At 42.6% G+C, this 18,440-nt stretch overlaps 1 protein-coding gene across 1 annotated transcript in view; it reads right to left on the reverse strand.

The window, feature by feature from the left end:
* Positions 1–18,440, reverse strand: part of LOC127635926 (NLR family CARD domain-containing protein 3-like) — a 70,537-nt gene that overhangs the window by 18,456 nt on the left and 33,641 nt on the right. Inside the window, exons 5-6 of the mRNA XM_052116227.1 lie at positions 11,498–11,668; positions 11,028–11,201 (exon numbers count right to left, since the gene is read on the reverse strand). Of these exons, the coding sequence (XP_051972187.1) occupies positions 11,028–11,201; positions 11,498–11,668 (345 nt within the window). The remainder of the gene's footprint in view (positions 1–11,027; positions 11,202–11,497; positions 11,669–18,440) is intronic.

The following is an 18,440-nucleotide window of genomic DNA, read 5'->3' on the forward strand; positions in this document are numbered from 1 at the left end:
AACGTCATGGTTACTGTTGTAACCTCCATTCCCTGATGGAGGGAATGAGACGTTGTGTCGATTGTAGTGACACAAGGGGTCTTTCTTGAGATCCTTGCGTACCTCTGGATTTGAGAAAAGGCCAATGACAGAATGGCAGACAGAATTTGCATGTCCTGCCCCCGGTCATACGGGTATAAAGGGAAGCAGACGTGCGTCTGTCAGTCAGGTTTTTCACTGAGGAGCCGAGAAAAAGGTTTGGCCATTTACAGTGGCAGGTCTAGTGTCGTGGCAAGGGGGACACAACATCTCGTTCCCTCCATCAGGGAACAGAGGTTACAACAGTAACCATGACGTCCCCTTCTGTCACTCACTCAACATTGTGTTGAATGTAGTGACACAAGGGGTCCCATTTAAAAACGCCATGCACTAGAACATGTAACGTGAACTGCTGACACAGGTCCAAGCAAGCTAATGCGTGCTATAAGCAGCTGTATCGGCTGCACGTAACCCACCCCAACGCCCCAACAAAGTGTCAGTTCTTGGGTTCCCAGCACCCCTGAGGGGGTGAACAAGCGACATGGATATCATGGGAGCAAGCCGGCCATCTTAACTCTATAAAACGCATCGGGGAAGGCTTTCTTTTCTGTTCCTTTTCTTTCAGGGGGAAAAGACTCTGCGGAGACTACATCCTGCCCAGGCTGGGGGGTGACATGCGGCCAATATGTCACATGGGTTGTCAAGCCACACGTGGAAGTGGTGCGGTGGTAGATCCTACCTAGTAAGGGAGGAGCTCTACAAAACACAGGGACTGGGGTCAGGGAGACTGCCCAAGGGAGACGCAAGTCCACCGACAGGGGGACCATACTGTGGAAAATACATCACAGGGAGTTGCCTAAAGAGGGAATTAGGCCTGTGGAGCCCTATTCCAGTACAGAGTACTTGAAACTCGTAGAGGGTCTGGTCACAAATTGCTGAATTGAATTCGCAGGCCAGAGGTCTAGGGAGGATTTATCCAGGGAGCCGAGTTAGTGGGATCTCCTGGGATAAGAGCACACGAGTTCACCTCAGTGGAGGGGAAAGGCACTGAATGCAAGCAGTCCACCCGGTCAGTTGTTCTGCGTTATTGAGTTCTACTGACTCGGACCTGACAAAACACAGGACGAGACCGACTCAACCCTGAGATTATAGAATCTCACAAAGTTATTGGGTGTTGCCCAGCAAGCTGCTCTGCAGATGTCTGCTAGGGAGATGCCACTGGCCAGTGCCCACTGTCCACGAGGATGCCACACTTCTTGTTTAGTGTGCTCGAACCCACAAGGGGGCGGGCACGGCCTGGGTCTGGTAGGCCAGAGAGATGGCGTCAACGACTCAGTGGGCTAACCTCTGTTTGGAGATGGCATTCCCTTTCTGCCGTCCGCCAAAGTAGACAAAGCGCTGCTCAGAACATCTAAAGCTCTGCGTGCAGTCCAAATAGATACGCAAAGCACGTACTGGACACAGCAACAAAAAGGATGGGTCTGCCTCCTCCCGGGGCAGCGCTTGCAGGTTCACAACCGGGTCTCTGAAGAGGGCCGTAGGAACCTTGGGCATGTAGCCCGGTCGCGGTCTTAGGATGACGAGAGTAACTGTCGGACTGAACTCCAGGCAAGTGTCGCTGACAGAGAAAACTTGCAGGTCCCCAACCCTCTTGAAGGAAGAAAGCGCTATCAGGAGGGCCGTCTTCAAGGAGAGGGCCTTGAGCTCTAGTGGGTCAAGCGGCTCAAAGGCGGTTCTCTGAAGGCCCGAGAGGACCACTGAGAGATCCCAGGAGGGGAACAGGCTTGGCCAGGGAGGATTCAGTCTCCAGATGCCTCAAGGGACCTGATAATCAGGTCGTGCTTACCTAAGGACTTACCGTCCACTGCGTCATACACCTTCAAGGTGGAGGGGGACAGCCTCCCCTCCAGCCTCTCTTACACGAATGAAAGCACTGACCAAAATGCACATCTCTGCGGGTCTTCAGCCCGGGAAGAGCACCAATTTGCGAACAAGCAGCACTTTAGGGTGTAAAGCTACCCGGTAGAGGGAGCTCTGACTGGGTTGATTGTGTCTACGACCGCAAGTGGTAGGTAACTCAGATCTTTCGCGTCCCATCCAAGAGCCAAACATGGAGGTTCCCTAGGTCAGGGTGAGGATGCTAGAGGGTGCCCTGTCCCTGAGAAAGCAGGTCCTTCCTCAGGGGAATTCCCCAGGGAGGTGCTGTCATGAGGAGCGTGACATCTCGCCGGGTCGTCCTCAATCCCGTGGGATGGAGCGACGCGGGGGACAGCTGGAGTGACATTCACCCTTAGGAATGAAAGCTGTGACCACAACGTTGCCATGGTCATATCTTCGCAATGAGTGCATGTACCATCCACAAACGCTGACTCTGTGTGATTTCGGCCCAGACACACGAGGCAGCATCTATGACCGTCTCATTTGGAGTGGCTATAGAAGACGGATGGATGGATTTAGTGATTAGTAACACTGCGTAACAGTTAAAGGACAGGCAAGGAGGCGGCGGAAACCAGCAGTAAACATAAGGTTTATCGTAAAATTTAGAACAACATGAAACATAAGACAAACAGACACATATGCAATGCGGCCACGTGTGTCTCTCTCTTCTGTACCGGTACAGATTCAGCGCCAGCCATGCTCCATCAAGGCCCAGCCATTCTCATCACACACTAATAATAATGTTCTTAAGGGGGGTGATTTGTTGGGGTTTATGATTGCTTACACTTTAAAATAAGATTGTATCTTACTTAACACTAATGTTGTCTAATGTAGACATGCAGAGCTATGAAAGAAAGTGTGCAGAATGCACTGCAAATATAATGGAAATAATGTTTAAATATATTCCTTTGTTATGTTCCCTTTTCATGAGTAGGTTCTGAATTCCCTTGAATGCCCACAGAGTGAGTTGTATCAACATGCAAATTATCAAAAGAATGCTGCAACTGCAGCTGAATATGGCCCAAATCGGATTTTTCACTCGTTAATTACACTTTACGATAATGTTCTTGATGAAGGGTTATTTATTGGGGTTTACGATTTTATCATTCCTCACACTTTACAATAATATAGTAGACTGTATTAAGTCTATATTAGGGATATTAAGCCTTATTTTGAGGGATCAGAGCTCCAAGAAAGTGTGCAGAATACACAGCAAATATAATTGAAATAATGTTTAAATATGTATAATACGCTATGAAAATCAGTCATTTGTAGCTATATCAGAGACTTTTTTTTTAATCAAAACCATTAAATAAATTATAATTTTTTGACCTTTTCATGAGTAGGTTCTGAATTTCCTTGAATGCCCCCCGAGTGAGTTGTCCACACACAAAATAGCAAAAGAATGCAAAATCCATTAAAATGATGTCGCGTGACACTTCTCAGCGTAGATGAGTAATATACTGAATTCTTGGTTTGTCATTTATAAACCTAATATTTCATAATTCTGTATATACAAAGCATATAACAAACAGGTTTTGTCTACTCTACTGTTTTTGTTTTACTTCCTCTTTTATACATAGCTATATAAATAAATGTATATATAATATCAGCAATACTGTATGTGACAAACACACTGCCACCTAATGTAAACAAAGATGGCTGGACTGGAATGATCACGTTTCCCTGATGTTAAGGACATTCAACCAATCAGAGACCTTATTAACAGAGACCTCCTAATTTATCTTTTGTTATTCCAGACCACGCACACCTATCTAAATGTAAAAGTCTAACTTTTCTGAATCTTGTGATGTGTTTTTACTGACTCCCTGGGGCGAGCACAAACTCCTAATCAGCAAATATAGTTCAAACTCACCTATATTGTGGTCCTTCGAGCCGGAAGTGCGCTTACCAAAGAGGATGTCAGAGCAACCTTCCTTCCAGGGTGTGCGCCCACGATGTACAACCCAGCCTCCAGCTTATCTCAGAGACTATGAAGTACAATATCCTATGCAACCCGCTGTACCAATTATGATCCATGCAGCATTCACATAGGCAAGAAGAGGCACAACAAAGTGCAAGGACATAAAAGCCTAGGATATTACTCAATGATCGTAGTGACTCTCCTCTTTCCAGTTCACATGGTTAAAGCATTGAAGCAGCAGCTGAAGCCAAGTGTACTCCATATTCCCAAATGACTGCTGACAGACAACCTGACAGACAGTGGTCCACCGCACTGCACTATGAAAGTGATGGAGAGGAGGAGCCCTTGCTACAAGAGGATGAGGTTTCACTCACATCTGTTAGACAAAGATTGGAGGTTCAAGACCTTAAAAGGGAGAATTGGCAACTGCATGAAGCTCAGATGGCCCTTAAAGAGGAAATTCTGCATGTACAGATTCTTCATAAAGGTATGCAGGATTTAATGGTACAGCAGCCGTCAGCTTCACAAACTCCACAACCACAGCATACAAAACAGACTCCAATGCCATTCCCCAGAACCATATATGGACCACCTCAGATAGCAGCACCGAGTTCAGCGCCCAGCATACCACAACCTACTCCATGCAGAGTTCAAGTACAACCCAGAGAGAGTTCCTTTAAGCCAGGTGCTGACATTAACACCTACAAGTCAAGCCCACAACCTGCCACTGTGCATAATCTGCCATATTATTCTCCCACGGTGCAGCCTCGGAGCACTATATGTCTAGAGACATCCTACAGGGGCCCACAGCCGACGATTCCATGTTTCACACAATGTGACCCTGGCGAGTTTGCTCGTTTAAAGTTAGCCCTGGACAATCTGATTCCTAATGATGGAACTGAGCTCTTTCTGGATAAGGTCCTTCCAGATCACCTGAAGTTTGAAGAGGCACGCCTAATTGCTGACTCATTCCTCAATTCCCCTTGGTCATACACAGACAACATGACTGCAATTAATGACAGATTGGAAAAGACCTCACTAGTTAGCCCTAACTAAAATATCAGTGGTCATGGATACCCGATGTTCAGCTTGGAGACTCGGCCAGTTTTGATAGGTTTGCCCTTCAAATCCAAGCTCTTGTGGGTCTCCTTAATACATTAGGTCCTGAAGGCAATGTGAAGTTACATTGTGGGTCACATGTAGCCTGTCTGCTCACTAAACTCCAGATTTATAGGCATCATTCAGATGGCAAATGCCCTATGCAGTCTACACTCTACTAGACCTGGCAGAGTGGCTCAAGTTTGAATCCTGGTACCAAGACTGTGAGGATCTGAATCAAAGAAAGGAGCAAAGACGTAGAATGGTGCAACCAAGATCAGGCTCAGTAGTCAAGTCCAGACTTGCCACCGTTCTTCATTGAGCAAACTCATCAAACCCCTGACACAGCTACACAGGTACTGTCACACTCAAAGTAGCCAAAAACAGCACAGAGACCTGAACAGAGCAGAGTGTTGTGCCCATATTGAGACAGAATAGAGCATTTCCAAAGCCAGTGTCCCATCTTCCAGAAATTCAGCAAAGAGAAGATGATAAAATGGATTAAAGACAACAACCATTGCTGGATATGTAGACCGTAAGATTTAGCGAAGAATTGCACCCTAAAAAGCCCTGCCGCCGATGCGATGGGAAACACCTTCAAATCCTTCATGAAGTTAATGACCAATCTCAGACAGAGGGTACACCTGCCTCGTTAGTTCCACAAATGAATCCCTGTACCTGGACAGGCCTGAAGGTTCCAAACATGTTCTACTAAAAGTGATTCATGTTGTTTACAGCACAAGAACCAAACCCTAAACACCAAAGCGCTTGATGATGGATCCGAAAGAACCACGTTACTCCGAGCTGCAGCTCAGAAACTTGGGCTTAAGGGACAGACCGAGGACCTAGCATTAAGAACAATTTGACAAGATGTCAAGAACATTTACAGGGCCTCTGTTTCCTTTAGGGTATGCTTAATATCACAGTCACAAAAGAGCTACCAAATCCAGAACACCTTTACATCATAGCACTTAAGTTTGGCCGAGCACTCTTACCCCACTGCAATGCTCCAGCAGAAATATTGCCATCTGAAAAGGCATCCATTTGCAGCCCATTCACGTCTTCTCCTCCTAATATCATCCCCACCTGATCACACCCAATAAGCCTGTATGTCTTGGCCCACCTGGAGGTCCAGCAGCAATCAGAACTAGATTAGGTTGGGTGTTACAATGCCTAACACGCCTTCTACAGCAACAGTCTCAGCAATGCCTGCACCTCTCTGTTATTCCTCAAATGGAAGAACTTTTCTGGAAAGTTGATAGACTTTGGCAAGGAGATACCATTCCTCACAAAAATGAAAGACTGGTCAAACGATTCAAACAAGATCAGAAAGCAATGGACTTGCTACAAGACAAAAATACCAGAGTTATGGCAGATGTAGTGAAGCGCTATGCCACATCACTGCTGCACAAGGCTTGTATGCCTCACCCTCCATGCCTCCAAAGACTCCAAAGTCATGCCTAACCTGTGAAGCACAGAGCAGTGGTTAGATAAAGACCCTGTAAAGGCAGCAGCATACAGTGAAGTGATCAAAAGGTGAGAGGAAAGTAGCTATGTGGTTAAACTTACCACAGACTCTGTGACTACTGAGAATCATAATGGCAAAAACCGAGTGGTCTTCAACTGCTCCTTTGAACACAAGGGTCATAACCTTAACAACTACCTACGTGCCCTTCCCTTTTGGGAGTCCTGTTGCGTTTCAGTGTGCATACTGTCGCTGTTAGTGGAGACATATAAAGTTATGTTTCATCGGGTCTGCCTACTGCCTAAAGACAGCAACCTACTCCACTTTGTCTGGCGTGATATTGAAATGAATAACCCTCCCAACATTTATGAGGGGCAAGCGCTTCCCTTTAGCCCAACTTGCAGCCCTTGCTGTGCCATCTATACCTTACAGCGTCATGCTATGGATAATACCAAGACAAATGACACCCTCAGACCAGGGGTTGAAGGAACTTCTACGTAGACAACTGCCTATAGAGCGTAATGATCCCAGATGAGGCCAAGCAATTAGTGGATGGCTTGCGAGAACTTCTTGTTCATTCTTCTTGATCTTCTTGAACATTCAAAGTGACTCAAACAAATCCAGTTCACCTACAGCTAAAGACTACATGATGGCAGAACATTTAATCTTCCAGAATATCCAACATGATAGCTTCCCCGAGGAATATGAACGATTAAACTCAGGTAAGCCTGTATCCACTACAAGCCGCCTACTCATTTTGTCTCCAGAGTTTGATGAATCCAGTCAGCTTATATGGGTCAGAGGACATCTACGTCTAGAATTCCAGACAATACACCCAATAGTCCTGGATCCTCACCATCCAGCAACCAAACTTATCATAAAGGACTATGATAGTATGCTTTGTCACCCAGGAACATAACGGGTATTTGCTGAATATTTTGTCCCAACACAATAGAATGTCGTAAGTGGAAAACTAAACCTGAAGTCTCTAAAATTGCGGATCTACCTCCAGCTCATCTGAGACTTTACAAACCTCCCTTCCACAACACTGTTATGGACTGTTTTGGGCCCTTTCAAATTAAGATAGGAAGATGCTGTGAAAAAAGATGGGATATAATCTTCAAGTGTCTCACCACTCAATGTGTCATCAGACACATATTCCTTCCTTATGGCTCTGAGGAGATTTATTGCATGCAGAGGCACCATATCTGAACTGCTGTCTGATCAGGGTACCAATTTCCAGGGTGGAGAGAGAGAGAACTAAGAGAGGCCAAAATAAACTGTAGCCCACAGCTTCAACAACATCTTGCAGAACAAAAAAAAAAATCACATTCCTCTTTAACCCTCCTAATGCTCCCAACTTTGGTGGCATCTGGGAAAGAGAGATTCAATCCTCAAAAATGCCCACTGTACAGTAGTAGGTTCACAAACGGTGACAGAATAAATGCTTCAAACAGTGCTTATTGAGATAGAGGGAATTCTCAATAGTAAGCCCCTAGAATATGTCTCCTTCAATGTAGCTGACTTGGATCCAAATCTCCTGCTCATTGGATAGCCAGACAGCTCTCTACCTCAAGTGACGTACCCCGCTATTGAGCTCATAGGATCACGCAGATGGAGACAGAGCCAAGTTCTCACTGATAATTTCTGGTCAACCTTTGTGAGACATTACTTGCCTAACCTCCAGTTGCGACATAAATGGCATGCGGATACTAAGAAGAATATTACAGTTGGATCTGTTGTAATGTTGGTTGACCCCCAGCTACCCTGGGCCCTCTGGTTAATCGGGAGAGTAGTCAGGACATTCCCTTGGGCGGACGGACACGTAAGATGTAGTGGTGGCGTAGTGGGCTAAAGCACATAACTGTTAATCAGAAGATCACCGGTTCAATCACCACAGCCATCACCATTGTGTTCTTGAGCAAGGCACTTAACTCCAAGTTTCTCCATGGGGGATTGTCCCTGTAATAGGTGCACTTTAAGTCGCTTTGGATAAAAGCGTCTGCCAAATGCATAAATGTAAATCTGTAGAGGTCAATGTTAAAGGCCGGTTATATTCATGGCTTCGTCTCGTTCTCTACCAGAGATAACTGATGAGAATTGCACCAAGACCAAAACAGTGGACTCTTAGTAATGATCCTGCATATTTGTGGACAGCGATCAGAGACCCTCTTATTGGTGACGTCGGAACAGGATGCTAAGTGGCAAGCTAGAAACTTCCCGATCTTACCAGTCAGCCAACAGAGTTAAGAGAATGAACACAGTACTATATTCCTGATATTAACCTTCAAAGTTTACCTCCCTTGTGTGTGTTCATGTGAAAATGTAATAGTTATTTGCCACGTTATTTAACATAAATTATCGAGTTGTTTATCTCCCGAAGAGTTCTCAGATTCACGCTGAACTGATTGCCATAAATATAACCGATTGTACATATAAAGTTGCTTTATTCCTTGCTTACAGATACTTGGTGCAATGCAACTAAATAAGTGTTAAGTTGTTGCTATTTATCCTGTTCCTTCATGTGATCTTGTCACGTGTTTCCCCTGTTCATGTGTCTTGTTTTCATTGGTTCATTGTTTGAGTATCTATGATATGTTAGCAGTCTTGTCTTTTCATTGGTTAAAGTTAGTCTTGTTATCTTGTTTACAGTTCTGTCTTTTGATTGGTTGTCAGTGTCATACATGTTCATGTTTTCCCTTGTCATATGTCAGGTATTGTTTTGTTGTAATGTTGTAGTCATTTGTTCTATTTTATGTTGGATATTCACTTTGTAAATAAACACTGCACTTTGGTTCTTCACACTTCATCGTCTTCGTCTGCCTGCCTTCTAGCAATGTTACAGAATACCTGACCTTCAAAATGAACCCAGCAATTCAGCTACTACGTATTCGCCAAGGGAACCTTTCCATTGAAGGATATGTGGAGAATTTCTGCACTCTGGCCAGCAAGGTTGGTTTTAATGAGATCAACCTCAAAGACATTTTCCATGCAGGTTGAATAAGCCGGTTTCCTCCATGATGCCTGGTGTACAGATCAGTCTGGTGCAGTACATCGACTTTGCCCTGCAGCTGAGTGGTTCAACTTTCACTGTGGGAGAAGCTGATGAGGAACTATGCACTCCCTACAGTGATCGCCAAGCCAGGGTCCTACGTTATGGTTGCTGAGCCAGGCTCCCACGTCATGGTAGCCGAGCTTGCGCCACATTCTGCCCCAGACCCTGAGTCTGCTCCATGCCAATTCAGATCCACGCCTGAGTCTGCTCCATGCCATGTCACAGCCACGCCTGAGTCTGCTCCATGCCAAGTCACAGCCACGCCTGAGTCTGCTCCATGCCATGTCACAGCCACGCCTGAGTCTGCTCCATGCCATGTCACAGCCACGCCTGAGTCTGCTCCATGACATGTCACAGCCACGCCTGAGTCTGCTCCATGCCATGTCACAGCCAAGCCACAGCTTGCTCCCTGCCATGTCACAGGCAATCCTCAGTCTGCTCCATGCCCTGTCACAGCCAAGCTTCAGTCTGCTCCATGCTATGTCACAGGCCCGCCTCTGCTCCATGGTCCAGGTCCACCTCTGCTCCACGAGCCAACGCCCATGCCTGCCACGGCCAATGAGCCAAAGTCCATGCCTGCTACGGCCAATGAACCAGCATTGCAAGCCTCATCCATCCCAGAACCAGCTCTCACTGAGCTATTAGACCTGGTGTTGGTTCCCGCCCTTGTGCCTGCCCTGAGTACTTCCTCCTCCTTTTCAGCCGGTTCCACGAAGTCACCAGCTCGACCATCGCTCCCTGTGACATCTCAGACAATGGGAAACTCAGACCCTCCAACTCCACCTAGACCCTCTGAGCCCTGGATTCCGCCTTGGCCCACAGATCCCTTGACATCACCTTGGCTCTATGATCCCTCAGCTCCACCATGGTCCTCCAGCCTATCGGCTTCATCGGTGTTCCTAGTCCCTCCAGCTCCTCCTTGGTCTGTTGGTCACCTGGCTCCGCCTTGGCTCTCCAATCCTCCCGCTACGCTTTGTATCTCCAATGCTTCGACTCCACCGGAGACCTCCATCCCAACAGCTCCACCTTGGTCCTCAGCCCCACCGGCTCTGCCTCAGACTTCCGATCCCCCAGCTCTGCCTTGGTCCTCCATGTTTCCAGCTCCACCCTGGCCATTCGAGCCTTCAGATACTCTCCAGGCTCCAAGTTCTCCAGTTTCACCCCACATGCCTCTCATGGCTCCACCTTTCATGGCTCTGCCCCTCGAGTCTCTCATGGCTCCACCTTCCACTGGCTCTGCCCTGGTCTCATGCTCCACACCCTGTTTCGCAAGGTCATGCTCAAATGTGTAACTCTACTCTGTGGGGGCCAGTCGTTAACCATCAGTACATGTGAAAGGGTTAAGTGACAGATGCTTGATGATTATACTTTGGAAATTGTTTCCTAAAATATGTAAAAATACAATTCTGGTAGCATTTCATGATTACAAAAATGTACTCATTCTAATTAAATACTATGATATGTCTACTGTGTGTATTTGTTAGGGCCTGGGCTTATGGGTGTAAACAGGGTTTTACAGCTCAACATACTTAAGTGCATCCAGTGAGCATTTTGGATCGTTGTGTCTCTCAGAGAGCAGCTTGACTCCTGATTCTCCTGGGTGATTGTAGCTCAGATCCAGCTCTATCAAGTGTGAGGGGTTTGATCTCAGAGCTGAAGCCAGATAACAACAGCCAACTTCTGTCACCATACATCCAGATAATCTACAACAACAAAAACAACAACAACAAAAAGATAATCTGTAAAGCCTCCCATTCACAAACACTTGAGAAATTACGGTTGCTCTTTACTGACTGAGAAATACATTTTCATTATTCAACTAATGTCTCATTCTTTCAAAAAAATTTCTTGCTGTGATTATCTTATGTCATCCATATTATGCAGCTTTACACACTCAAGCATTTGGTTTAACATCCTACAGTACACAGAAGTCAGGCGCAAGGCAGAGATCAAATGTGTGATTCAGAATCTACTATGTTTTATCCATGTTCTCTCAAACCTCAGTATCTCCAGTGTACAGGTTGTAATCTTCAGTCCATCAGAGAGCAGCTTCACTCCTGAATCCTGCAGGTCATTGTTACTCAGGTCCAGCTCTCTCAGGGAGTTTGATGATTGTAGAGCTGAGGCCACAATTTCACAGCACTGACCAGTGAGATTACAAACAGGCAGACTGAAAGAGAGTTAAATACAATTACCGTGAGTTTTGTGGACAACCTTAACAGGTTATTAAGGTTATTATTGGTTATTCCCCATCATTTAATTGTTTACATAGCCCAGCTTGATGACTTAATATCAATTTGTAAAACTGAGCCATTCAGGTTTCCCATGTAGAAACTTCAATATTCATCAATAATTAGGGGAGAAGTAAATCTTTTGCAAATTCCAGCTGATTCAAAAGCATATACATATTCCCAAATTAGTAATCTAAGAATTTTGTTGAATATTTGGAAAACCTCCTTGTGGTTGTGATTAAGTGGTTCTCGCTCTCAATGGGGTTCGTGGTAAGTTGTGCATGGATTGCAGAGAGTATCATGAGCCTCCACATGCTGTGAGTCTCTGCGGTGTCATGCACAGCAAGCCACGTGATAAGTTGCACAGTTTGACAGTCTCAGAAGCGGAGGCAACCAGACATGCATCCTCCGGCACCCGGATTAAGTTGAGTAACCGCGCCACCATGAGGACCTAGTAAGTAGTGAGAATTGGGCATTCCAAAATTGGGAAGAAAAGGGGAAAAAATACAATAAAAATAAAAAAGACCTATAGTGAGCTCTGACGTTGTTAAAGGTTCATGAAACCCCAGAACAATTTTATTGCGATGATACCAGATTTGTATGTGTTACACATGATGGAAGACAAAGTGAGTAGCTATTAATTTTAATTCTAAGAGAGTAGTTAATCTATGGAATTTTGCTCTATTTTCATTGAGTCAACATCATAGGATGGGATGTTTCCAAGTACTATAGTAAATAATTATGTTGCCAGTGTCTCATAATTAATTATGAGACTGCATGGCCTTATCCTATGAGAAGGCACTATCTCATTATTATTCATGATGCCACACAGGGGCAGACTGGCCATAGGGAGCACTGGGAGTTTTCCTGGGGGGGCCGCTGGGTAATTTGGGCAGGCCCGTTGCTAGGCAAGTACCGGCCCATCCAACGGGAGAAATAGACAGCTATCCTGGGCTCCAACATGCCCGCGCATACCCCATTACAGAGCGAATATTCAATGAACTCTGAAAGGTAAAGCTGAAAGTATTGGCTTTTATTTTGAAAAAAATTACACATTGTAGTACATTTCTGTTTAAGCACATTAAGTCTGTGACTTGTGGAGAACTCATTCTTTGACATATCACAATAATGGTGACAAGGACAACAGATTAAGTATAAGATGAGCTCTGAATAATCACAAAATGAGAAATAACTAAGTTAAACAAATACAATAACAGCAGCATATATAAAATCTGCAAACAGTCAAGCTATGAGCAGTGCATAGCATTTGCATAATTTATTCATACAGCAAAGCATTTCAGGGAGCTGAAAATTGGCTTGCTGAATAATGCTCACGTCTGATAAAAATGCAGAAAATAAATTACTTTGTGCTATTTGAATCTATGAGGCTAACTTTGTTTAAAGGATAGCAGAAACAATGCTTGTCAAAGCAATGGCCTTTCACTTTTGCTCAAGAATAATCTGGGGAAGGAATTAAAACACTGCAGATATAAAAATGCAGCAAACTCACATACAGTGAAAATATGAGCAATTAATATGCAAAATATCTGCAAAAAGCTACACTTTAAGAGGTATATATATATTTTTTTTTTACATAGAGTATATTTATATTTGTTTATATTTATATATGTACATATTTTGGACAAAATTTTCACATAGTTATGTGAGTAATTTCCATGACATTTTAAGTATTGTCATCAGTGTCCTGCTGTGTGACACCTTTTTCATCTATTTTAAACAAAATTATCTGATCTTTAATAACTTATATATATATATATATATATTATACCTGTTGTTTCCACAACCTCATATTAACTATGGTTTATTTGCACTTCTAGAAAAAAATTCAAAGGTGATTCAGGACTTGATTCTGACTTTTCACAGCACATAAAATAGACATTTTCCCTTGAAAGACAGGGAGTCCAGGGACAGATTTTAGTCCCAGTCCGCCCCTGACGCAACGTGATATTCTTAAAAGCCACTTCTTACTCTCAAGCTGCGCTTCAGTGAATGAGGTACTGGGCTGCGAGTGTTCAAGACCCCATGATGTTGACATGAGGACAGGTTTTCAATCAATGGTGAAACATTCTAAATGTTCACGCAACATACATTAATGTGACTGTTTCTAAATATGTGCTGAGGTGTACTGGGGCTTGTTTGAGGTGCGGTGTAAACTGATAGTATTATACACAATCACAATTCATCCATCCAACCTTAATGTGATTGTTAACAGATCTAAACACATATTTTTGAATCAACACATGGAATAAGTCTCAAAATGTTATTCTGACAAGTTTTGATGCAGCATTTTGTGCATTCACACAATGCAAGGATTTTTGTGTGTTTGCTTGTATTCAAGAAAATCTGCTTGCCAATAGAAGAATAAAAAAGGTTTTAGTTCACAGTTTCAATACAGAGTACATGACTCGGCATTTATTTGAACATTACATTACAGATATAAAACAACCAGTGTGTTTCTGTGTAATGTATTGTGAGCTTATAAAACCATGAAATGTATTTGTGCATTTATCACAAGCAATTGTTAGAATGTTTGCTGTTAACTGCATTAGTGAAAAAAAGCTGAGTGGATCAGACTGACAGTTGTTGCATTCACTCCCCCCTTTTTCCCTACACACTGCTGATGACTGATGACCACCACGGTTCCTGACATTTTGTTAAAAAATTTGAGAACTGATTTGCTTCCTATTGAAGCCATTTTTTGTGTTATTTTCATTAAAAAATTGTGTTTATTAGTGGTATTCCTGGTAAGAACTACACTACCCGCAAACTAGAATAACAGGCAACAAATCCGCAAAACAAACTTTGCATCTCTGACAACTCCAAAGCACCAAGAATGATGCAATCAATCTATTTGGTTTTCGTTACACTCTTTTTATTTTTTATTTTTAGATCCTCTTTTCTCCCCAATTTGGAATGCCCAATACTTAGTAGGTCCTCGTGGTGGTGCAGTTACTCACCTCAATCTGGGTGGTGGAGGATAAATCTCAATTGCCTCCGCTTCTCAGACAATCAATCCTCACATCTTTTCACATGGCTCGCTGTGCATGACACTGCAGAGACTCCCAGCATGTAGAGGGCTACGCTCCGCGATCCATGCACAAATACCACGAGCCCCATTGAGAGTGAGAACCACTAATTGAAACCACAAGCAGGTTACCCCATGTGACTCTACCCTCCCTAGTAACTGGCCCTATTTGGTTGCTTAGGAGACCTGACTGGAGTCACTCAGCACACCCTGGATTTGAACTTGTGGCTCCAGGAGTGTTAGTCAGTGTCAATACTCGCTGAGATACCCAGGCCCACTTTCTTTAAACTCTTAATTGAATTATACATTTGTAAATATCTAAATATTTGGAATATTCCTTTACTACTTGTAATAAACAAGTTTAAAGCAACAGTTTGTGGGAAAACAACAGTGGCTGATACAAATACAATTTACACAATCAGACTCAAGTCTGCCAATGTTGTTAAAGTTGCCCAAGTACTGAATTGAAGAGGGTGAATGCTTATGTGAACAAATATTTATTTTTTACTATAAAACATTTGTAAAGTAGTATGTGAATAATTCTACAAAAAATGGTGTTTGTCCAAAGGGGGAATAGTTATATTAATGCAAGGGATTTCAACAGGTCATCCACGGTGGTAAAATTATTGTTTGATCCACCTTGGTGGCACTTGTAAAAATCACTAACTTGCACGCGAGTGACAGCGAGAGATAGGAGTATGAATTATTGACATTTTGAAGTCCTTCACAGCTGCTTGTCAAATCTTAGTGTGACTAAACAGCACTAGTTAGCAGACAAATTAGCCCAGTTAGCCCAGACAAACCCTTCATGTGGCCACAGCTAATCATGAGCCACAAAGCGCAACACAGGTCAGGTTCAGCAGCGCTGCAGTGGAGGGCCGCTGTGTGTTTGACCAGAGAACAGCCTGCTTTCAGAACAATAGCGTACTTGCCTGATGTCAATAAAGTTACCGCTGAGATTATCAAGCTGGCAGACAAGACATACACACACACACACAAGACAGTGACTCTCAAATCAACAAAATGAAAGGTGCACTCAATGTTTTCCTCATTACAAATTTTTTACTCCGTGAAATCAACAGTCATTTTAAAATATATGTATAAAATAGATCACTCACATGAGATGAAGACTCCATTTTAGTAACCTTATAAAAAAAAAATTCTGCATGGACAGGGTCTGTCTGTTTTTCTGTCTGTCTGTGTGTGTGTCTATCTATCTGTCTGTCTTTTTCAAGGATTTTCAAGAAAATCTGCTTGCCAATTTACAGTATTAGTCTTACATATTCAATTGAGCAGGGGTGTGCAATTATTTTGGTACTGTGGCCACATCAGCTGTTAGGTAGAACATGGAACAGAGAAGATAAAAAGATTTGCATAGTTTTATCTTTTAATCCCAGACATTTTTGCTGCTATACTTTCTATCATGTGTTAGGAACACTGAATAAAGGCTAAATACAATTATTAATTGATTACCATTCTTCAATGCAATGGTAATTTAGTATTCAATTTAACACTCTATATCAGGAGTAGGTAAAATAAAATAAACTATTTGGGAAAGAGATTCTAAAAGCTTATTTTAATGTTGCAAAAAGTGGACCCGTTTACTTGTTTTATTCTCAGAACATTATCAACCTGTTTACCTGCTCATGGTTCACCATGTGGGTCTTGTCAGCAGTATGTTTGGCATGCCATTCAGTACACAACTGAATAAAACAGCCTGAATGACACTGATAAATAATAACTACCAGAGTAACATTCACATACAGATGTGAAGGATTTCAGCAGAAAGAACAAACATATTCCTCTCTCACTTGGTTTTGCTCGCATGTCCACTCAGTGCACTATTGAGCACTAATTTGTTGTTTGTTTGTTTTTTGTGGAGAGAAAACACTTGCATGTATTAAGTATGACATAAGGTGAAATATTTCCTATTTGTGCAAGTATAAATCTCTGATTGTTGCATATATTATCTGGCAACCCAGAGCATATTAAAAGCTTGTGGATACGATAGGTCCCAAAGCCAGATAAATGAAAGATCTAATAAATAAAGTTCATGATAAATGGACCAGTAGTAGGCAGTAGTTTGACTTTGAGCAATTGAGGGTGCTCTAAGTTTCGTTTGAGGTTGCTTAGCACCCTCAAGCACCCCAGTAGAACTGGGACTATCACTTACATTTTACTGCTATTGTCTATGTTTTATAATGTAAACATGTTCTGAATTAAAAATCAGCTGCTTATTTCGCAAAACTGTTTGTTGTTACCACACACGAGTCTCTGTTAAACTTTAATGAGCATGCGAGTGCGTGCATCCACGTCAATCAAACCGATCGCAATAGAGTAAGGGAGCGCAGTCATTTTTATTAAACTCGTGCAACATCATACCACGATTTCTGTTTCAATGTAATCAATTGTGCAGCTATTTGTACAGATATCAGAAGTCTCAGCCGTCAAGGTGTGCCGTTTTCAAAGTGTTTTCTCCTGCTCGTGTAAGTGCATGTAATACAGCGAGGGCCATGTTGAGTCTTTTCAGCGCGAGAGTGAATTTGCACAGGGTTTACAGATGATTGTATTAAACTGTATATAATGCTGAATATAATGTATAATAATGCTAAGGGTCCTGATATATTAAAGTCCTCCTGATAATGCCACATGTAATGTCTGATTTCACTAGTAAATGTATACAATTAGTAAAGTAAACCTTATTTTACTGGATAAACATACACACTTTTTTTGAAAAGAATAGACTAGAAACATGTAATCAGTGAAAATACTATTTAAAATTTTTTAATTTTAAAATACTTAAATATAATCAGAGACAGTGTACAAGCATACCATATGTATCTTACATAATTATGTATTTTTCAGCTGGTCAGAATTCTCATTTCAATTCTCGTGTCACTATTGCCCTGGGCTGGGCTGAACTTTTGTCCCACTCTATCATTTTACTCTTTAATGATGACCTTTACAAGTTAAGCAGCTATCCCGCATATGTCCTGAAAATAATAAAATGTAAACTTTTTATGATTCAGGCTTTGTTCAAATTTTTGTGAGAGTAAAGAATCGTTAATTCAGTAATGTAAATCAAACCAAATGCTTACGCCCTTTATGTTTTTTTTTTAAAATCATTTTAATAAAATACAGGAACTAAAATTACATTTTTATCCAATTTATAAATGAATCATAGAAATAATCGAAGATTAATCGATTATCAAAATAATCGTTAGTTGCAGCCCTAGTTTGAACACTTTTTAGCTGGTCAGGCTGGGATACCAGATAAGACCACCCTGACCAGCTGAGACCAGCCTGACTAACTAATACTACTCTGACCAGCTAAGACCAGCCTGACTAACTAATACTACCCTGACCAGCTAAGATCAGTATGACCTGCCTGGCCAGCTAAGATCAGCCTAACCAGCAAAAAAAGGGTTCAAACCCAATTTAAAACAAGTCTGACCAGCTATGACCAGACTGGGCGACCAGCTAAAACAGACAACCAGCTTATGCTGGTTTTAGCTGGTCTTTTCAGCAGGGCTGCATTTAATGATTATTTCAATGGCTTTGCAATGTAAACATATTAATGTACATACAATAATATGGTAGTCTACCAGCCACATTTTTATAGGCATAAAACACAACACTCAATTTTACACAATATGTAATGGGGG

The sequence above is a fragment of the Xyrauchen texanus genome, chromosome 43 (assembly GCF_025860055.1).
Source record: "Xyrauchen texanus isolate HMW12.3.18 chromosome 43, RBS_HiC_50CHRs, whole genome shotgun sequence".
Taxonomy (NCBI): Eukaryota; Metazoa; Chordata; class Actinopteri; order Cypriniformes; family Catostomidae; genus Xyrauchen; species Xyrauchen texanus.